The following is a 23,343-nucleotide window of genomic DNA, read 5'->3' as shown; positions in this document are numbered from 1 at the left end:
AGTGTAACTTTATTTTAGAGATGGACTTTGTGCCTGTTGGAAGGAGATAGATGATTTTTTGGGGGGGGGGTATTTTTCGAAAGCCATGAGAACAACATTGTTCTTCTCTCCAAATCCTCCCCAGCAGAGGCATTCATCCCAGCACTGTTCAGTCTCACTCTCTGACGCTGAGTGGAAGCACTGCTGTTCAGACTCACTCTGTGCTGTCCTCCCTCACATTTAGAGAGCGTTGAATGTGCTCACTCCCATTCACAGTGTGTCATTTTAATTGGATGCAGAGTGTACCTACTGCTCTGTTCAAGACTGAGTTGTTCAGTGTTTCAGATTGTCCTTCATGGACTGATGTTTTCAATCAGTAGGAGATCATTTTGAACAGCGTTTAGTCTGGGTTAGACCCAGGTAAATTCAACATAAGAGGTTGTTATGTTTATTGTGTTTTTTCCTGTTTACATATTACATTCAAAATGTGTGCCTGCTTTGTTTTTGGTTTGTAAACACTGAAACCATCATATTTCAATCACTGGAACTCCTTGACTAAGCTATAATATGTTAGAAGATAGAGTTCTTTAACTACAGTATTCACATTATCGGTAGCTTTCAACCTTATCCCATTGCCTTCTTTAGCCAATAGAAGTTGTGACTTTGTACAACAAGCTTAACATACGTGATAACAAGTGGTCATATATTAGATAAGAAAAAAAATAAAACATTTTTAAGATCTTAAAACCATGTTTGGGAAACTGAGGGCTACAGTCAAAAGCTCCAGAAAAAGTGAGACAGGTTGAGTTTAAAATAAAGGCCTTTTATGCCCACAGTTTCTGGTGACCTATGTGTGTTTCCTCATTGACACCCTGTTTGCTCCGCAGTGTTCGAGTACCTGTGCAGGGGGCTTCCAGAGGCGAGTGGTGGTCTGTCAGGACGCTGATGGACGCAGCAACAGTTACTGCGATGAGAGGGTCAAACCTGCCGAGTCCAAGAGCTGCGACTCTGGACCCTGTCCGCTGTGGAACTACGGAGTATGGGGAGAGGTGAGATGATACTTAGAGTTTCATTGTCATTCATTATGATCTTCAATAAATATACATATTTTGTGTTTTATCCTAATTGTCAGTTAAGAAATTCTCCATTGAAGAGATGCATTCTACATTACGACATACATTATGACACTATCATTACATTTTGTGATATTGTAGTAGTTAGATTGGTAACACCATAGTAACACACTGACATTGTCCCCTTCTGTTATTGAGTTAGTGTGAACAACAACAACAAATGCTAGTGTTTAACCAGAGACAATGTTGAATTATGTACTTAGATTCCGCTAAAATATATGCATTATTAAATGTATTTTTGTTTGCTTACTTCAGTGCACTCAGACCTGCGGTGGAGGACGGAGGACTCGCCTGGTGGTTTGTCAGAGGCCCAGCGGCCAGAGGCTCAACGACTACAACTGTGACATCCTGGACAAGCCCCCCGACATGGAGCAGTGCAGCCTGCAGCCCTGCCCAGGCTCCGCCTCCTGGCACCGCCGACCCTGGAAGCCGGTACGATAGTACTCACTCGTTTTCCTCCAACACTTATCTTCCTCACTGAGGGTGCGTCACTGTGAGTAGACATGGTGTGTGCTAAAATGACTTCAGACGTGTGTACTGACTGTGTTTTTAGCCTAAAACTGTCGGAGATGCTGCAGTGAGCGCTGGGTATATAGCGCAACTGTTGGCTAGCTGGCTCCAGCCCACCCAGAGCTTGCCGTCGCATGGTGCTGATTAGAATCCAGAAAGAAAAGCACAAAAACACAATGCTGCTCCACTTAAGGGATCATTCAAAACACATGGGTCCCATTTTAAACCAAGACTCCAAATTAAGACCTATAAATCAGGACAGTGTTGTCCAACAATGCCATATATTTGCAGAGGCATGACTCTGGAAAATATTTATTTCATATATGAGGCGTGAAGTAAATGTTCTTTGTGGTTATTGCTGTCTTCACCCTGTATCAGAAGTACACAAGTGTATATTTGTGTATAAGAGTTAATATTATGACCTTTATTGAACAGCAACAAAGGACTGTTGTTGTATGTTGTATGTGTATCTATGTACAGTATGATTTATTTTTCAAGTAGCTAGTTTTCGTTACTGAATATTCTATTTAATATTTGTGATGGTGCTCTTGGTCAGACCTCTCGTATCTCTCTATGAGTAAATACAGTTTGTACAGAGGAATATATTTTCAATCCGTGTTTCATTTGTGTTTTTAATAATGTGTTTTTTACTTATGTTGAAAAGCAATTTAGTATGGCTCAATCTCTTTCAGGATAAACTACTTCAGTGTCCCACTAAAACTATTGAACAAAATATATAAATACATCTTAAAACATATCGTAAATAGAAATGGCCTTAAAATGCTGAATTATTGAAAAACAAGCATTATAGGAAAGCATTCATTGTTATTTTAAATTTTAATTAAGTATATTTGACATGATATGATGTAGTCTTTATCACATAGGAAAACAGTAACCGTAACTATACTGTACCATTCATACATATTTCTTCATCCGGTTCCTACATAATAGAAAAAAAAGAACAAACCAACAGGTTGTCATAATACATTATTTTATAGTATGTGTTAATCCTAATGTGATTTCTGGGACAGGAAGTCAGTCTGAGGTTTGATCCAGCTGCAAACAGCAGCATGAACAAAACTGGCAACATTAAAATGCAATTTATACTCATATTCATAAGGTGCTAATAAATACATGATATAATGGTGCATAATCGGTATCATGAAGATAGTTTTATCATATTTCCAGGCTTAGAATAATTTGTATTTATTCTGTGAATGGTCGGCAGCATCAGTGCAGCGTTTTTGAAAATAAAACTGTCCATGCAGTAAATCGTTGGGTAATCATTGAGCCGTTCTGTTTCAGCCTTCATCGCTGTCCATAAAGCAAGCACACAAATACCTCCTCCTTAAAAAGTCAGAGTCATTTGTTGCTGTCTCTTTTTTTTCTTCCTTTGGCCAGTTTTTGTATTTCTGAAGGAATTTTTTTTTCAAATGAAACTTATTTATTTGTTTACAATAGATTATGAATTGTTGCAGCTTTAATGTCTTGTTCCAATTTAGATTAAAGTAACACTTTACTTGAATTATTTGTCATTATACACACATGTCACCTGAACACTACTGATTGGAGCCTTTTACAGTATGCAAAGAGAGTACCATCAGTGTGTGCACTGTGTTACCTGATCAACATGCCAGTTCAAGAGCAATAAAATAGGCTAGTTTAGTCACGTACACATTCAGAATCTACGAACAGCTTCGTTTTCCATCTGTATATAAAATATGTTGCTACTGGGTCAGGCTAGCTGATGGAAACTATTAATCCTTGGCAGTTTACAGCATCACAACGTCATAAACAGCTGAATCCCTCAGGCTAGTCCTCTTGTAAAAAGCGTGAAGAATAGATTTTATGCCACTAATATTGCCAAAAGAAGCTTTAAAGCAACACAACACCAGCTGAACATCTTTGGTTTGACTAAACTCAGTGGATTAACCCTTCAGCTTGCTGTAGTGATGTAGAAGTGTACTTCAGGGTGTCTCAGTACACCATGACTTCAATTTAGGCACAGGGGCTGTTAAGATACTGCTATTTCGACAGGGTATGAAGTTACATCTTAAGGTCAAATCAGAGTTCAAGAGCTCTGTGGCTACTCATCCCAGTAAATATAAATCTTACACTTAATGCAGCGGTACTTTTGCCATATATAGTCTGAGCACTTTTAAAACTCCTAAACTCTGACACTTTGCAGCTTCAGGCACCCAATTTGTGACCAGTTTTAAAATGTGACAATAAGCACCTTGAATTATACCTGGGTTAAGGCAATTATCATGACACATATTTCAGGTGAAGTGTTGCAGTGGGGTCTGTATTCATGTCGGCGTCCTCTCAGTGAGGATGTGTGCCGTCTCCTTTTTTGTGCTTTTGTATTCCTCGCTGTCATTTTCTACCAAGACTTCCACTACAACCAAGACTCCTCAGCCATGGCAGGTTCTCTCGCACTTATTTTTCTACCCTGTGGTGCAACGTTGCCGAACTCAAGGGGGCAACTCTACTTTTTTTTGTTGCATATTTTGGTTGGTTGTTGTTCTTTTTGCTATTTATTTCAGTCACATGCTAAATACATAAACATGTTGAATTAGCTTTTCCCATTGTAAAGATTATTAAAGAAACATAACTGTGACATTTGTGTTGTTTCTCAATGCAACATTTTCCTGGCAAACAAAATACAGCACTGTGCCTTTAACAACTTCAGCCTGCGCCTAAAGGAAGAGCTCAATATGCGCTCGGTAAACATATAAATCCTATAGACGTCACTCTGGGGAATAGCTTCACAAGTTAGGAAAGCAAAATAAGACACAGTTCAACACAAAGTAGTAACACTTGGAATATAGTTTATTGCTTTAACAGGGGAACAGTTGTTGACACAGCAGGAGTAACTGCACATACAGTAGTTTCAAAGTACAGTAGAGTGCTCCAGTAACCCATGGGCACGCCATACATGCAGCAAGTTTTATACAGTGTATAGGTTAGATTTGAACAGCTCTTATAAAAGACTTGACTTGTAGGTGATTGTGTGGTCTTTTGGTATTTGAACTTCAATTGACTTTAATCTGATTGGCTCCCAATATGTAATTCTGTCTTTCGGGGCACACTTTGAATTTGTCTCTATAGTATCTGTGGTACTTTACATACCTCTGCATAATTTAATTAAATAAACCCCACAGGCCTTTTCCTTTAATGCGTTTTATTTAGTAATGCCTCTGGAGAAAACATATACAGCCCAGATCCAACTTTGGCGTTGGGTGGCACATCTGTTTACAATTGCATTAATAGAGCTCTCTGTAATGCATTTGGCAGGACCCCAACAGAGTATAACTTTTACTACAACAATAATTGGTATTAATGCATGCTGACATGGGTTGTTTAGAAAACCAAAGGCAAGCCCTGAAAAGCCAGTATTTACAGAAAACTGCTGATTGAGTTACATTTGGTATTGTAATGAGGTCCTTCTTTGAAGTAAAACACACACTTTTTGATGTGTTAGAAGTAATGTCGAGCTCGATAGTCAAATCATGGAATAAGTCAAGTTAATACTTTACTGTAGGATTTAAGCGACTCAAAATAGACCTTATCACTTTATTCTACAATAAGGAGCCTCAAATGAACCAGCTACACTGAAGCATACAGTCATAATACAGCTCTAAATAAAGCAACAGTCAAGTTTACATGAGACATTAGACTAAAATCAGCTACTAACATCAGATCTCAAATCAGCTTTATACATGCACCATCTATCATAAAGTACAAGAAACCATATTAACATTTTAAATATTACAAATCAAATGTAACATTGTCTAAATGGCAAATGTTGGGAAACTAGTCAACTTTGAGAGACCAGATGATGATGAAAAGGTCTTTGGGCTCGTTTTACATAAACATTTTCAAAATATTTGTCATGTCTTCAGAGAGTGTCTTACCTTTATGTAATGGCCTCTTCTGTTGGTAGTATCTCCATAATGTCTCTCCATGCTAAATAATAACACTTTTGCACCAGTAATATCACACCAGCAGTAGCCCAATAAAAATGATTAATGCTTTATCCTTAGTTTTTTCAATTTTCTATCAAATATAATCCTAAATCTCACACATTAAAACACAAAGGATTCTATATCATTTTATTAAGTTCAAAGTAGGAAAGTAGCTAAAACATCTCCCACCCAACAGACACCATTGCTTGTAATGCGTTTCAGCCAAGATCTTTATTCAAATAAACTTAAATACTTGTAACCATGGAAATGGTTTATTAATAATGATATACCACCATCCTTAGAATATTCACAAATCAAATGCCCATTGCTTTCCTAATACTCATGTAATCATAAAGACTAATATTAAATGTTGAGAAAGTCAAAATTGTCCCCAAATTATTATTTCAAATGCAAATAAGTAATTACTTTATTTAAAATATTAAAACAATTCTAAATAATCTACCACGTTGCCCTTTGGACTTTTAATCTTGCAGAGACAGCTTAAAAAAAACAGGTAACAGCTTATTTTTCATATATCAAGAAGAAAAGACACAAAACAATTCTCACATTTATTGCAAAAACGTATGATGGCAGACACATTTCAACACAAACAGTCAGGAATGTAAATATCATTAACTAATGGTAATTACCTTAAAAACATGTCGATGTCAAACAGCAACAATACGGCTGTGTGTGATAAATTGGCAACCAAGGCACAATTTTAGTAATTTATGCCTGTTTGTTGCTAACAAAAACATACTGTTTCCTGTCCGGGGTGGGTTTCCCATGGAGGGGGATCGCAGTTGAGCGTCTGTGAACTAATCATGCTGCTTCAAATGAAATCCACATGCACAACATTGACATACTCGACTTTGGCCTGAGGGCAGTGGACAAGAACACGTTCCAAACCTGTCACCCTTGGGTCAGGTGGTCGTGACATCATTGGGCTTGTGTTTCCTGATCTTGCCCATATGCCAGTCGAGAGTGAGCAATTGAAGCCATGTTGAAAGACCCCCCCCCCCCCCCCTTGTCATCACCAGCATGCTTCTTGTCATGGCTTTAATTGGGAGTTAATGTTTCAATTCTGCCTTTGAGAGAAAGCTAAAATAGTTCAGTTGATGATTTGCTGGTTAAAAGTCAAGCGCTTGGGAGGCAGAAACCAGATGCTCTGAGATGTTATCTGAAGATTATAAATATTTGGATCACAGCATGGCTTTCACATTAGCAATGGTACACGCTCTTGGGGTCAGCAGTCTAAAAACATGCAGATAAGTCTAACACATTACCCACTGTAAAATACATTATGTTTGCCAGCACTTGCTTAAAAGCCCATACATTTTTATTGTAGCTTAGAGAGCAGTTACAAGATTATATTAATGCTCTCTCTGTAGTCAAATTAAAGCCCCATCTGGAAAAGAATAAGAGATGACCTGGAACCAAAATGAGTTTGTGCAGAAGAAATTAGGAGAAGAGCTACGACGTAGATGTTATTTTTTTGGGGAGCAGATGCAGTAAGAAGAAATGAGAGGAGACAGGGCGTGAAAGTCTGGAAGCATTTAGGTTGGTCTACCCCAGACTGATGATGATAGGGAGCATGGCCTCACTTTGACACAGGTAGAGTGCGCCTGCTTTTCCTCAAGTTGTCGGTCAAGAATTATAAAGTGGTTTTAAGCCTCTAGGAGTCGCTTCTCAGACTCCACTTAAACAGATGTATATTCTTCTCTTAACGTCAGACTCGACGGGGCCGGGTCCTGTTTGGGCCTGTCGATGCTATCGAGCTGATGGAGTGAAATGGAGTTAGTGGGACTCAACATCTCTGTCAGGAAGCCTTTTCCCCTCTTAGTGGTGAGACAGTGACAGATTGGGTGTTCAAACTCACTAACAGGGAGATAATCCTCTATTTCAACCTCAACATACATGACTATGTGATGTTTTAGCTTTACCACAGAGGGCAGGAGAATTTGCTTTACTTGTTTTGGACTATTTGAGTTTCTGATCTGTACTTTGCACCATCATTCAAGCTTCAGTCCACCCTTAGGTATTCCAATTATTTTCCTGATTAATCGATTCATTATGTGCGTAAGACATTGGAAGATTTTGGGAAATTGTTGTATATTGTTCGGACAGTTGAAAAACATAAATAAACTCAAGTATTAAAAGCAATCGCAATTTTGGAAAACACTGCAATATGTACTTCAATTCCCAAAAAGCTCCCTACAACTACACTTGCATACTAGGTGTAGATGTAGTTGTAATTGTCTTTCTGTTGCATTACTTACTCAATGTGTTATCTTCTTTTCCCCTGTAAATGTGAATGCAAAGCAATGATCATTCACTTCTTAGAAATGGTCCATACTTCCCTGTATGCAAGCTGTGACAAGCTGGTTGCTATGACAGATTGGAAAAGCAGCTGTGTTACGTTTCGCAGGAAGAGGGACTTAGACTTGAATGTTGTGTGTCAAAGGTCACTGCTTTATACGTTTAGGGCTGCACTGCTGTATTTTTCTAATTCTGTCATCAAGAATTAGCTTTTTTCTGTATATTCTATAGTCATTCATCACTTCAAACCTAGGTAGAGAGCAGCGCTGGATGTTTCAGTACAACACGGTAATGGAAAAAGCTCTCAGAGTAATGTTTAGACAAACGGAAAAACTGGGCTGTTTTGTCATTTCGTTTTTACTTATGGTTTCTTGGTGTATCTTTTCTGAGTGGTGTTGACTTAAAAAGGAAACTATGTTGAGGAAACTGTATATGCCTACTCAACTGGCTGTTTATTTAACTCTTTAAATAAGTCATACTCTGTGCAGAATATACTGTTTAGTTTTAGCCAATCGTAAGAGCGCTGCAGCTGACTGTCTGTCAGGAGCTCTATTGACACTCCAATATTGGATGAATAATGTAGTAAAATCAACTTGTAGCATCTGAAATTCATTACTTTACTGTTAGCAGAATACACATTTATTTCCATGTGGGTATATTTGCATGTATTTAAAAAAACAAACATCATATGGTTTTTTAGTTCAAAGCATGTTGTGAGATTGGTCTTGGTTAAAGTTAGTAAGGGTTAGCATGAGGTGAGTTGCATATTTCAATTTCACACTGCTCCTGTGCGTGGTTTCAAACAAGTCTGGCTATTTTATCCTGATAAAAGATCTATGACTCTTGACATTCCTCTGCCCCATGAAGCCGCTCTTACCAGCTGTTCCCATGTTGACATGTGTTGTTTTGACTTCTGTCTTTGAAACCTCCCTGCAAAACAAAACCATGAGCAGAAAAGCATCCTGAATCTTCTAAGCCTTTATTTCCCTCCCTTCTTTGTTTCTGATTTGCAATGTAATCTATGCACCAGAGGACATGCTGATACTGATTAAGCTATAACAAAACACATGGCACTATCTTAGAGTGCATTCAGTTCCTAACTATTACGTCCTGCTCTTTGCATGATTTGTTGTACAGATATTTAACATTCAGCTGGAGCATGGTTGACTAAATAGTGTGGTTAGCTTACAGCCTTGACACACTTGTAGCACAGGGTATAATTCCCTTCACCGTCTACACTTGCAAGTTTGTTCTTGCTCCGGGTCGACACTGAGCTCCTTTGAAAAGTCTATGTAACTGCAGTTAGCATATGCTTGGTATTACCATCCTCTTGCATTGCGAGCCTGCTGCAATGTGATTGGAATTTGACCTTGGCTCTCACATTATAAGATATGGTCTCACTTAGAATCACTAAATATTGAACAAATATTTAACAAACTCTTTTGTGGTCCGTGTTGCCTTTTAACATAATGTCCTTAATACTTTATAGAGCATTCATTCTATGCCTTCGTGGTATATATCACTAACTGGGCTGTACTCCCATTAGATTATTTAGTTTTTTAATATATTTTCCTTCAATGTGTAGCAACATATATAATAAACCAGCATGTCAAACAATAATCAAATACACATATCTTTATCACTGACCCAGCAAAATCTGACATTTGCCAAGCCTCTCATTATAATTTTACGAGGTCTTTTTTATTTCTTGGCCCAATAAACCATTGTTTTCAAATCACACTGTTTTGCTTTTATGACCAAACAAAAAGACTTGTGTAGCGTAATTATAGTTTTCACAGTAATACTTGTTTTCATGCAGTGCTTAAGGCCAGAGTGATAAGTGAGCAAATAAATGCAATTTAACAAAGCCGTCTTGATCTTTGTTGGTTTTGTGGAATCCACCTTCTCTGTGGGAGGTACTGTTCAGTATTAGCTGCTTTGATAGCCACATTGGCTGAGTGACAGATATTTAAACCCCAGTGGAGTTCCTCTTAAATGCCTAACAGTTTCCATGTGTCCCATTGGCTTACCTGTTCTCAGTAATGCAGTGGGCGGGGTCATCTTGAGGTTGACGCCTGCCAGTCCTAGACAAAGGAAAGCATCTGATATAAGGCTGAACATTCGTTTTTTTTAAAGAAATCTGTCTGTACGAAATTATATTTTTTAATATCCAGTTTGTCAGGGTTTTAGAATAGGGATAAATGAACTGGGTTTAGCAGTCACTTATGTGATTTGTCTCAGAACTGTGAAACTATCAAATCAAGAAAGCCACTAAGTAGAGTCATTTAGAGCAAGGTGTTCATTACATTTGGATTTACATATCAATTATGTCTATCTCTGCAGACTTTCTGTTCTGCTTGGAAGAAACTTCTTTCTCAAAAGCGGTTGAGTCATCCCTTTTAAGAGTAATCCTCATTATGCTTAGGTGAACCTCACAGGATTATGGTAGATCTAACCTGCCTAATCATGTGAAATTAATTGCTGGGACAACGTGGGCGGGCAAATCTGTCGTACAACAAGAGTGATTATTTCCCATGTGACCAGTTGATTTATGTTTTAGTCAAGGAGATTTCCTTCATGTTAAAATACGAATATTTCCATATATTCAAAACACTCTCACATTACAGCAACAGAGACAGAGAATAAAACAGTAGATACATACTTTAGAATAGCACTAACACAACTTGTTGAAACTGAATATAAGGTACAGTATAATAAACTGAATATGACATATAATTCAGATTAAGTACATGCCCAAAATACTATTATGATACATAGTATGCTTTTATATAAGCAGGCACTAACCTTCAAAGGACATGAAGTCATCCATTTTAAATTCGACATTCTCCAAACACAGGCACCACTATTTTTTAAGCAAAGAGAATAAAGCAGCTAAACGGTAACTTGTCACACTTGTAGCGGCTGAGAGAGTGATAAGTGGAATAGTCCTACCTGAGTGGCTGCTGCTGAGTGAAGCAGCCCAGCTGTACCTCGGTGAAGCAGAGGTCTCCGAGTCCTTGCCCTCTTCTTGCTCTCAGAGGTGAAGCTGTCCTCTGGTCCCACGAGCGGTGCCAGCTCTCTGCTCTGTGCGACCAGCCCTGATTAACTAATGGCTGACAGATGAGGTTGGCAGGGTGGAGGGAGGAGCACATCGCCATATAGCGTCTTTTCTCCCACCGTTCAGATGCAGATACAGTTCAGCTGGGGGAGCACAGCCCGTATGGCTGCGATTTCCTTTCTTCCTTCTTTTTTTTTTCTTTCTCTTTTTTTCTCCTCCTGCTTTTACAGCAGTAAGGAGGGGCTATCCCTCCGCCTCATCCCCCCTCCAACATGTTTGCCTGTCTCTGCTCTTGTCTGAGGTAGAGGGAGTTGCGTTATCATTGTGAGTGAGTGTATGTGAATCTGCCATGCTCAGGACTACTCCGTCAGCTCCGGCCCTCGGCTTTGATGTTCTCCGTCAGCTGAGCCAGGGGCCTGTGTTTAAAATGCCTCGGTAATTACAATGTGTATGATGCATGTGTGTGCAGTGTCAACCACTGCCCACCACACACTTAAACAGAAAAGGCTAGGGTTGGCTTTGTTTAAAAAGTTCAAATAAAAACTTGATCATCAGTAAAGTTTTTTTTAAACAGGGAAAATTAATTTTATTTCCCAGAAAGTTAAAAAAGATAAAAATCCAAGTACTTTTAGGTTTCTATGTTCCATCATCTGTAGTATGATCAGCACTATGAGCACACTGAAGAAAGAAATGTGTGTAATGTGTTATGCAACATTCTGAGATCATAATTCGAGGACAATGCAATATTATGTTTATTATCTGGACTGGAAAATATGCTAAGACAAAATGCAACTCTACTTGTCTTGTGTATTCGATTCCAGCACTCCATTTTTGGAGTGGCTTTGTATAGGGGCGCTCACTCGTCAAGCAGAAATAGCGGGCACCCTAATTGCTGTCTGGCCTCATGAGGACCGAAGACTCGAGAATATATTACCATCTGCGATCTCAGGCTAAGGCCTTTTTCAGAGCTGTCAGCGTGTCTGGATTTTATTCAACATGTTTTTTCTCCTTCTTCTTTGCTTTCTAGCTTTCCTTAAGTATTTCTGGGTTCCTTATTCGTACCAGATGACTGTCTCTCCGTGTGCATGCATTTACTCTCCATCTTTTCTTCCTCCTGCCTCAGCCTCTGCCTTTCACAGCAGCCCTAAAAGTAATTCCTCTGTTTACAGGTTAAATAGCTGGCTGCATTCCAACGTCGTTTGAGTGTTTGACAAAAGCTTTTGGTGAAATCCATTTAAGTTGCTCAGTTAAATTTGTTTGCAGTGAGTTCACTTGGCCATGAAATGCAACAAGGAAGCTGTTGGGGGCACCAAGTGCTACTTTGTCAAGGGTCTAAATGGTCCATAAGTACCTAGAAAAACGTTCTGTTTGAATGAATGTTGAGGTAGGAGAGATCGAGATCTTTCATCTTCAACAGCACTGTTCTAATATGCCCCTATTTTCTCTTTTTCTCCACCCTTCCCCCCTCTCTCCACTTCCCTCTCCAGTGTTCAGTGAGTTGCGGTCGGGGGACCAAGCAGCGGGAGATAGCCTGTGTTTATCAGAACCAAACCAAAATAGAGGAAGAACACTGCGGTCATCTTCCTCGGCCGCGGACAGAGAAGGCCTGTCGGGCGCAGGGATGTCCCAGCTGGAAGGCCAACAGGTGGAGGGAGGTATGTTTACACTTCTGGCCATCTCCCAGGCTCCCTCTCGGGGACCGTACTAACAGTTACTGCTGAGACACGAGCACAAACACAGCAGAAGGTTTCCCAGAGGCTGCATACATCACACCAATCACCACTCAGTTTATTCTTAGGCTTAAGAGTTATGTTTAATTTCCACTAGTGTGAACTAAACACCGCAGGCTGGATTTGTAAAAGTGTTTATGTAGGGAACTTCACATTAACATCAGTCAGGTTTAAGATGGTCAGACACAGTGTTGAAATAGTTGTGTAAGGTTTTATGCTGAGGGAATTCTACTATTGAAGCTTCCATCACTGTCCAACATGTTTCAAGATTCCTGTATGTTGCATGACACCCTCACGAGTGTTTTCATGCAAATCACATTTAATGCACTAAATGTGTGCGTTGCTCAACTGACACATTTAAACATGGGGACCCAGAGATGCAGCAAATGGTGGATTCCTATACAGATGAAAGCATGGCGTTAAGAATGACACTCATCTCGAAGCACAGCAGGATTCTGTACCATTGTACACTAGTTAAACCAGACACTCACAGGGCAAAGGTCACACATAGAGAAGTAGCTATGAGGGTGAGGTCATAGTCATTGTGGAGCCGAGCACGCAACCTCAATATCTGTTAAAGAAGAGTGAAAGAAGGAATGATTTGACATGCTCTCACAGATTACCCTGAGGAACAAGCATACTGTATTTTCAAAAACAAACCATAAATACAAAGATATGCAATAATAACCTGCAATATCAGGTTATTATTATTTTCAAATAAGATTATAGTGGCGAAAGTTTGTGTAATCTTTGAATAAGCATTTACTAACTCTTTTCTGTCACCTCTTGGTTAAACAATGTTTCCTGATCAATCATTTTGATCAATTCTTAGATATTAAAAAAATCTCCTGTTTTAAAAGTCGACCATATCACTCTTCCTTTCTGAGTTGAATCCCAAAAGGCCTTGCCGACCCACGTCCTCCTCCAAACATAAGACTCCTACCACTCCCCGTTCTTTGAGGGTGTCCTCCCACCCTCTCTCTCGTGCTGGTGTCTGGAAGCAATCATCTTCCTCCGCATACCACCAGCAACCATGAAATCCTCAACTAGAGCATAAAGACATGTTTTATATCTTAATGTCCATGCATGTGACAACTTTGAAACCTCAGCACCCACTGTTTTAGTTATTCCCAGCTCGCCGGCCCTCTCACTCACCTCACAGTTGGGGTGTAATGGGCAACATGTTAGAGGATTTGGGGGTTTGTAATGCTGTGCGCACACATTTCCATTGACATATTTTTCAGTTTTTGTCTAGAGCTTACAGCTGTGTCGAGAGATTTATTCACTTGTGTTTCTCAGATATATTTTCTGGAAATATCTGCCTCTACCCTAATGCAATGGAGGTGAATGGAAATGTGTTTGTATAGCATGAAATACACATAAAGTACACATTCAAACACATAAACATCCATCCATTTACTGGATAGTCCAAAGAATTGGGTCTATATTTTGTGGTTGAAAGTAGTAATATTTCAATGCTGGCAGTAGCACTAATAACCTTCAATTATCATCAGTGGGTGCAACCCCAAATGATATGTATGGCTAGATATCAATAGACAGAAGTCAGAAAATATGGCTAGGTATTTGGGTGAACTGACCCTTTAAAGTCTGGTGAGGCTCACTCAGCTCCACTGTGAATTCATAATATAGTGCTCCTTTTTAATCTTTAGTTTCCCCAGCACCTGAAAGAAAGACCGCAGGTTTTTGGCACGAAAACAGAATCCGGTTGCTCTTGCAGCGAGTATAATCATTTTAACAGCAGGTTTTATTTTGTAAGATTAAAACAAAAAAAAAGCCATTTTATTTATTTGAAGGTCAGATTTCCTGTGGTGCTTTTTGTTCTCTTTCCAAACTCAAGACCTTGACCCTTCAGACTCCACCGCACACTCTGTAATGATAACACACAATTGCAGCGAGAAACTAACAACACAAATACATCTGGACGTTTTTTGGGGAACTTGATACCCGCTGTATAGCACACAGATTTTCTGAGTGTGTGAAATCGCTGAGGCCTGGCACAGTTCTTTGAGGTCTGTAGGAGACGTGGAGGGAAATCAGGCTGATCAGCTCAAGCCTTACAGAGTGCTTCCTCAGTATGCAGGTATGCTTCTCAAAGCACATCAAAGAGATGTTTCAGATAGACCTTTGTGTGACCCCAGATATACTTCTTACACGGAAGCGACAAACTGGCTTTGGATTTACTAAGTACATAATTTCGGGGGCATCAAAGCAGTAAGTCTGACACTGAAGTCCAAACAAACATTTTCAATTATTGCCACATAAAAGAAAGTCTATGGAACTTTTGAAGCAATTTCTCTCTTGAAAATGACAACTTGAAATCTTAAGCAATACAACGGAAGCTTACTTAATTAAAAACAGTAATTGGTTTGTTATGACCAGTAGCTTATTGTTACATTACTGAGTTAGTTTGCTGCCTTTTTTACTTTATTTAAGCACACCCCAGATTTCAATAGAAAACATATCCCATTCCACACTGGATTTATTGCCCATCCATTTCAGGAAAAGATGCTAACCCATCTGCAGATTCATGTCTTTCCTTAAGCTTCTTAAACCATACAACAACAATATCAGTTGTTCATGACATTCTAAATACTAAAATTAATATGTGTGCTTGTTGGCAGTTACATATTGTCTTTAATAATTTGGGTAAATTAGTAAATTGGTTTCGGGCAACAGAGGATTTTTCTTGTTGCAGTGTCGTTGTAAGCCACTGGGATACATATGGGGCAAATACAGCAGCAGAGGCCAACACCCCGAGATTTAACAATTGTATTTGTCAAACTACAAAAACAGTGGATTGTACGTAATTCATGTAATTTGCCTTAAAGGGCCCATGTCATGCTTTTCCGGTTATTACCCGTCCCCTTGTGTGTTATGAAGGTTTTTATGCATGTAAACGGTGTGCAGAGTCACAAACCCTCAAAGTACACCCTGTAGCGAGTAAAACTCTAACACAGAAAAGACCTCCCCAAAACGCCTCGTTGGAGATACGTCATTGTCCATTTGATTCTTCCATTTCGTTCCAGGTACGGCATGATGTCATGCCGTACCCGGAACGAAATGGACCAATCCGTGGAGCCGTTACATTACGTCCACGGAGCCGTTACGTTAAGCCCCCGCTGATTGGTCCAAATTGACCAATCCACGGACTTCCTCACACACACATCTGTGTGCAGGGAGCAGGCAGCTCAGCTGATTTCTCCTCCCTGGCTGCAGGCTGATAACAGACAGTTGGGATCGCGGCGAAATTCTCTCTGCAGACCCATTCTCACAGCGTTTATCAACCTTTTTCTTACTCAATATCAAGCCACACTTATTGTTTTTACTTCGGCTGTGACTTTGTGTGTGCTCAGGATGAGTTTGGCTGTGTTTGGCTGTGTATCGCTAACAAGGAAACAACACCTCCACGGAGCTCAGCGCGATTCACAACGTCCCGACCAATCAGAGCACACTGTGCTCACAGGGAGGGTGGGGGCTGGAGCTATTGGAGCTACAACGAGCCGTTAAAGGCAGAGAGTGAAATTCAGTGAATACAAGTAGTTTACAGAGATGCTGTATGAGAAACCAATGTGAGTTTGGAAAATTGCACAATATAAATCTATTCTAGTAGACCTCAACAATGGAATTATGATCAGTGGAAATGGCCATGACATGGGCCCTTTAATGTTAATCAGACCCCATTTAACCCGCCTTTAAGTTTTCTATTGCAGACTTTCTGTTAACAACTCAGTCTCCAAGTGCACTCCTCATGAGGGGAAAACTGAAGTTAATGTGTGCCATCAGTGGAGTGTTACTATAAAATTGGTCCCATGAAAGAAATGAGGTTGGAATGCCATGAAAATAAAACATCTTACCATATGTTTGGCTGTGTACAGGGCAGTATGAGTAGCACAGGAACACACATGTATGCCATTTATAAGTGTCGCATTCTGCTTTTTTCTCACCAAGATGTTTCTCCTGTGTCTGTTTTCCTAGTGCTCCGTCACTTGTGGAGTGGGATCTCAGAACCGAGATGTTTACTGCAGACTGAAAGGCACTGGGCGAGTCAGAGAGGATCTATGTGATGCTCAGCAGCGTCTTCCCATTGTCCGGCCATGCCAATCTGCAGAATGCACACATTACACTTGGGTCGCTGGTGAATGGGAAGACGTAAGTACAGACTCCTTCCTTCTCTCTCTTCCTATTTACAAGTCTCCCATGAACAGATGTCTAACCACCCCATTAAGGTTTTTATTGGCTGAGAACTCAGCTCTTTTCGTTAAAAGGAAGACCTGCAAGAACCCTTACTCTCTCACATCTATCGTGAGGGCTTTAGTGATAACATCAGTCGGTAAAATCATATCAAACCACCAAGTACCGATGGCCATCATGGCTTTTGTCCTGCTGAATATCACGGTTCTGTGTCACGCTAGCAGACGGCCTTTTGCTTTGCTCATCTTTCTTTAATGTCCCGGGCTTTGTCCTCGAAAGTGAGGCATAAAGAGGGGCACCATGTAGGGAGATAGCGCCGTGTCCTCCTGCTGCAGAATGTTTGCAGTGTTCAAATTCCTGTCTGTGTTGCCTCGAGAACTCACAGCCTTGTTTCTTTTACAGTTTAGCCCTGAAGATCCTCACACAGCTGACTATTTAGATACATTAGTTTCAAGATTCTGGCCAAAATCATTACTTTGAAATGCTCCTATTAAACATTACTGGGCCTGAGAGAAATAATTGTATCTTTTATATTCAACCACAGCACATGTTTGGTATTCTGCTTCTTGAGAGCTAATGTTGCCGACAATTCATTTCCCTAAACCTTTACATACTAAGGGGTGTACATTTGGCAAGCTAAAGAGGCAGGAGTATGAGAAGTCAATGATGATGTTGTTGCTGAAAGTACAACACTGCCCCCCCTCTGCCAACTCTTCTTCTCTCACTTCCTGACATGTTACTTCTTCCTCTTAGTGCAATGCAACGTGTGGAGAAGGCATGAGAAGCAGGAAGGTGGGGTGCATGGGCGCAGCGATGACCCCCGTCCAGGACGACTACTGTGAGCCATCGTCCCAGCTAGCATCACACCAGGCCTGCAAAGCAGCTCCCTGCCACTACATGTGGACTTCAGGGCAATGGTCACAGGTAGGAATAAAGAATGAGCTTTGTTCTGATAAAAATACACATCTAAAAATGCTCATCGTAAATTGTCAAAGCCGAAAGACGTCTCAGTTTGCATTTCTTTAAACCAATCAACAGCGCAAAACTACCAAAGTATTTAATTTTAAAAGGCTATAAAACAAAGAAAAGCAGCAAATCCTGACATTTGAGAAGCTTGATCCCAACAAGTCGAGGTTTGAATGTTTTTAGAAAAGATGAACTGTTACTTTTTAGGTTGCATAAGTTCTCCAACCTTTTAGTTATCATTTTAGAACCCACTTGAGTAGCAGAAAATGTTCACGATGCAGAACACAGGGCTGTTTTTCGTAGCTCATAAAAAATGGTCATTTTGCAAATCCAAGGTTAACACAGGATAGCGATACAGACTTAATTTTAACATAAATTAGCCCCATTCAGGTACGAAAGCATGGACAATGATTCAGGTGGTTTATTCTCATTAATAGTACGTAATTCCCACTGAAGACCAGACGAAGACACCCACTTCTATTTTGTATTTTCTGCTCTGTCTTTATTGATAGTCCATGTGTGTATCTGTGTGTTCCTCAGTGCTCGTCCAGCTGTGGTGTGGGGTACCAGCAGCGTATGGTCTCCTGCTCCGTGGTGTCCTCCTCTCAGGCTCTGCGCTCGTATGCTGCTGCCCAGTCCTCCTCCGCCAGCCCCCACTGCCCCGAGCCCCACCCTCCTGGCTCCAGGCCTTGCCTCCTCAGGGACTGCCCGCACACAACCTACTGGAAAGTTGGCCAGTGGAGCAAGGTGAAACAGAAAGTGCTTGTTATGCACTGAGAAATCCCTTCTAGCTAATTGCTTTAAATGACTTGTGCATTCTGTTGATCATTCTCACATGGGGATTTGGATTGGGTTGCTGATAAGTGATTTGTAGTTTTGGGATTAATGCTTTTGTGTGTATTCTTGTGTGTATAACAGTGCTCACAGACCTGTGGGGCAGGAGTTATGGAGCGCAGAGTGGAGTGTATGACCTCCAAAGGCCATGCGTCCAAACACTGCCGTTCTTCAGAAAGACCCGAGTCTCAAGCTGCTTGTCGAGACAGAGAATGTGAGTTAACTCCACTCAAAATGTCTACCATCAGATCTATATAGTGCTTACTGCCAACCAGGAATTTCTAATGTGATGGTATTAAATTGCCTGTGCTGTATATGGCAACCCCTACCGTATCTGATTGTGTTTACAGAAACTCAACTTCTTGCTTTGTTTCAACACATTATGTAGAACAGGGACCTCCGCTTCAAGCCTCAAGCAGAGATCACTCAGTGAAACAATAAATATACAGTCAGCCGTTTTCAACAAATTGTGAAACGGACAGTCTCAGGACGCCTTAGGGCTGCGTGGAGCCGAGGCAGCCTTCATTGTGGACTTGCAGGCTCTGTAAAACCCGGCAGCAGGCCAAAGTTTGTAGGTTCGCTCCCACACATTTCAGATTTTTCAGTACTTGCGCATTGGGCTTTTCATTCCCGACTTGGCTTCTGCCAAGTCAGGCACTGCCGAAATTAAAATGATATGCTCGGGTGACAGCCAGTTCTGCGGTCAAGAATTAATGCTAATCAGCTAATCAGTTTGATATGAGCCGTACAGCACTCTGGGAAAACAGAGGAGGAAACACAAATAATGAGACATTTACAACAGCTCTCATTTAAAAAGACGAGAGCCAGGTTTTCTCAAAGTTGGGGTTTGATTTATTAGCTTAAGCAATCTTTCTAGCATTTGTTGACAGCAGATTTATTAACATGGTTGCACAAGTAGAGTTTCAAAAGCAGCGGTGAACTTCAGTGTCAAAGTTTCCTGTTTCTCGCTGTCGCACTGAAACCTCAACTTCCTCCTTTCATGTTTCTTCACCCAGGCCAGTCGTTCGCTTCCTGCCGTGAGGTCCAGATGAGACTAGGTGTGAAGATAGATGGGGAATACTATCTCAAAGTCAAGTCCCGGATCCTACAGGTGTGCATGTTCTGTCAGAAATACTCCTGCACACATCATGACTCAACCCACAGCTTCCCCACAGCCTCTCATGTATTGTCTCAATGTGTTTCGCCTCAGATTTACTGCGCTGAGATGCACACTGATTTCCCCAAGGAGTTTGTGACCTTGCGCAGCGGTCAGACGGACAACTACTCCGAGGTGTACGGGCACAGGTGTGTATGATCGAACCATGACTGATCGCCATTTCACCTGTCAGGGATTATGTCATATATAAATCAGAAATACAAGTCTGCATTTTACCCCCACATGTATAAAAATAGGGTTGTCTGAGTGTACATGTTCCTGTTTGTCTTGATTCAATTTGGATGCTTGTTGTGCTTAATACAAAGGTTGCTGAACCCCTTTGAATGTCCGTATAACGGCAGCCGAAGACAGGACTGCGACTGCAGGAACGACTACTCAGCAGCGGGATACACACTTTTCCACAAAGTTCGTCTGGACCTGAGCTCCCTGAGGATAATGAGTGCGTAATTACTGTGCGATTGCCTTGTCTACTGTAATGAGACCACACACCAGTGTTGTTTTAACCCCCAGACACCTCATCCTGTGGCACTTAATACTGACTCGTCCAAATGCAATATGCGTTCCCCACACTGTCTCCGCTGAAGTCAAAATGTTGACCTTTCAGCGCTCCGTGTTCACATTACTAGACGAGGACCTTGAAACCGGGCCTCTCAGCACAAACACGTGAACATATGAATAAAGGAATGTGTGCGTGCAACATAGAGACATGCGTGCCTGGTCTGAAGCACAGACAGACAATATGCGATGCTGCCTCGCACATCTTTTCTATTGGTGAGCACACACATGCATGCAGTCGCAACAATATCAAACACTTACTCATACTAGCATGTAGGCAATCACACATTCACAGACACACGATACACACACATCTTCAGGCCATATTCCTCTGCTCATTATTACAGTCAGCTCCACCTCCCCTGTTGTGTCCAAGTATGCCTTTGATTAGAGTACGTGGATTAGTGTACAGTGTGTGTGTGCTGAGGGGAAGTTGGATTAGACCATACACACTCATCCTCCCATCCTCTTGGTCTGGTCCGGGTCCTGACAGCACATGTTCTCCCCCCCCCCCCCCCACTCCCCCTCCTGCATGGTACTCATTTGGCTTTCAGGCAGCTTGAGGAGAGCTGAGGGGGAGATAATGAGTCCAAGCTGAAGGGAAGCATCTCGTAACCTTTATCATCATTTTATAAAGGCAACGTGAAGGGGGGGGCAGGAAAAGGTACTGGTCATGGTTTTGATCTGTGACCATGCAGGGTAGGTGGGAATAAACAGGAGAGTATGGGAAACAGATTGAGTCACTGACCTTACTATGTGTACGACTGTTGTTGAATTGAATATTGTGAACCCCGCACATAACTCATATTTTGCACATTTAAAATCTGCACAGTGCTCCACTTTATATCAGTGCTCCACTTTATATCCCAATACTGCACATATTTTATTTTATTTTTCAAAGTATTTTACCAAATGATTCTGTAGTTTTTTTGTAAATGTATATTTTGTGTAAATATTTCTCTTTATATTTGAATGTTATAATAGTTATTAAAATAGTTTATTTAATAGTTGTATACCCTTCTTACAGTTTATACAGTATATGCACCATACACACCAAAGTCAATTCCTCGTATGTGTAAACCTACTTATCAATAAACCTGTTTCTGATTCTGATTAGAAATCTACTCTAACAAATACTTGTATACTGCTTCAGATAGCTGGATTCATAGAAATACATCGTTTCCTAAGCTCCAAGTAAAACATATCTTATTTTATATATGTCTTTTCTCTCTTTTGCTTAAAACATTTAACTAGATTAATTACTGTAGTCAAACCCCAAATCTCTTTCCAAAAATGTTCCTTGTGGAAAGGCTTTTAAGAGGCAAAAAACCCTGCAATGAAATGTAATTGCATAAACTGTAGTTGCTGATGCTCTGTGGTTATTTACCTTAGAGCAGCTGTCTTCACTCTTTGTTTACCTCTGCTGTTGCACATTGTGACTCTAGATGTCTATCTTTGCTGTTTACCAGTCACAGACCTCCAGTTTTCCCAGACTCTTCTTGGTCGACCTGTGCCCTTCGCTACAGCTGGAGATTGTTATAGTGCAGCCAAGTGTCCACAGGTTGGTGAAGTATTTTACATTGTGCCTAAATAGAAAAGGTTTCATTTGGGTTTTATGTTGCCATATGTTTGTGTGTGGCCTTGAAGCCAAAGAAAAAATATATTTACTACGCATTTACTGCTATAAGGCTTTGGACCTGTAGGGGAAATGCCCTTTTCCAGCTAACAACTTCCAAATACTTTACTTAGGACCACCCATGTTTCAGTCATTGCCACAAATCTTATCTGAAAACATAAATGTTCTTGATCTTCTCTGTTAAATAAAAGCTCAGAAATAAATCTGATTTGTGTTTTCAGGGCCAGTTCAGCATTAATCTGATCGGCACTGGTCTCAAAGTGGCTGAGGCCACCAAGTGGACATCACAGGGCAACTATGTGTCCGTCAAAGTCCACAGATCTGAGGTAAGAAGTGATTTATAAAATGGTTCCTTATGTGTGATTTATGCCGTGTGGCTCTTAGGGGAAAGTATAATAATATGGATGTGTGCTTCATGTTGGGACTTGACTTATTGGAATGAAATTGTTGCTCTGAAATGTCATGTGAGTTTCCATGTTGTATTTCCGTCTGATTCACTGAAGAGGAATCCCCAGTGACATTTACGAGGCGTTCATTCTCTGCGTAAAAGGCTGCCCTTTGCCCACTCTTTCCTTTCTCGTTTGTCTTTCTCTGTAGGACGGAGCAAGAATCTACGGCCGCTGCGGTGGCTTCTGTGGGAAGTGCATTCCCCAGGCTCACAACGGCCTACTCCTTCAGGTCCACTGAGGGCCACGCACAGACCAAACCCCTAAATCTATCCCGACGACAGGAGCCCGGGAACATTCGATAACGGTGATTTGTTGGACCCTGTCGTCTTCTGTCAGTGTGATGGAGGAGCATTTAACAGCATCTTATAGTAACAGCCCCAGTTCCCAAATGGCAGCTAAAGCATACAAGACACTACGTACTGTGCAGTACTAGAGGGCCACCATAAGGTCCTTCATCCAAACTGATCACCCTGAAGAAGAGCATGCTAACCAAGTTGCAATGGCTACAAAACATGCCTGCGCTTCGGAACCTAAAATGCTTTTTTCTTACACAGGTATGCATCGTACAAAGGGATACAAAACTTTAAATCACTGGGAAAACAACAGTTAAAACACTTCAAGGAAGAACTTCTCATCTTCTTCTCCCTCTCAGAACTCTGTTTCTTGCAGTTATTCCGTGAAGTGAAGCGTATTCTTTAAAGAAAATGTCTGGTAAAAAACGTTCTAGTATTTCGTCATGGAAGTGTTTTTACAGCTACACTGCAAGCCTTTAGTTACCAGCAATGGTTGAGAAAGTGTACACATCCATACACTTTAT

At 40.8% G+C, this 23,343-nt stretch overlaps 1 protein-coding gene across 1 annotated transcript in view; it reads left to right on the top strand.

Moving 5' to 3' along the window:
* Positions 1–22,764, top strand: part of LOC117494998 (A disintegrin and metalloproteinase with thrombospondin motifs 20) — a 74,530-nt gene extending 51,766 nt beyond the window's left edge. The window contains exons 27-39 of the mRNA XM_034146055.1: positions 867–1,028; positions 1,368–1,544; positions 12,455–12,622; positions 16,694–16,867; positions 17,663–17,833; positions 18,416–18,622; positions 18,794–18,923; positions 19,726–19,820; positions 19,920–20,014; positions 20,192–20,325; positions 21,911–22,002; positions 22,299–22,403; positions 22,675–22,764. Of these exons, the coding sequence (XP_034001946.1) occupies positions 867–1,028; positions 1,368–1,544; positions 12,455–12,622; positions 16,694–16,867; positions 17,663–17,833; positions 18,416–18,622; positions 18,794–18,923; positions 19,726–19,820; positions 19,920–20,014; positions 20,192–20,325; positions 21,911–22,002; positions 22,299–22,403; positions 22,675–22,764 (1,800 nt within the window). The remainder of the gene's footprint in view (positions 1–866; positions 1,029–1,367; positions 1,545–12,454; positions 12,623–16,693; positions 16,868–17,662; positions 17,834–18,415; positions 18,623–18,793; positions 18,924–19,725; positions 19,821–19,919; positions 20,015–20,191; positions 20,326–21,910; positions 22,003–22,298; positions 22,404–22,674) is intronic.
* Positions 22,765–23,343: the final 579 nt, after the last annotated feature.

Source organism: Trematomus bernacchii, unplaced genomic scaffold (genome assembly GCF_902827165.1).
Source record: "Trematomus bernacchii unplaced genomic scaffold, fTreBer1.1, whole genome shotgun sequence".
NCBI classification, from domain to species: Eukaryota; Metazoa; Chordata; class Actinopteri; order Perciformes; family Nototheniidae; genus Trematomus; species Trematomus bernacchii.
The sequence above is the reverse complement of the archived record's forward strand: the minus strand, read 5'-3'. Positions and strand labels throughout refer to the sequence as shown.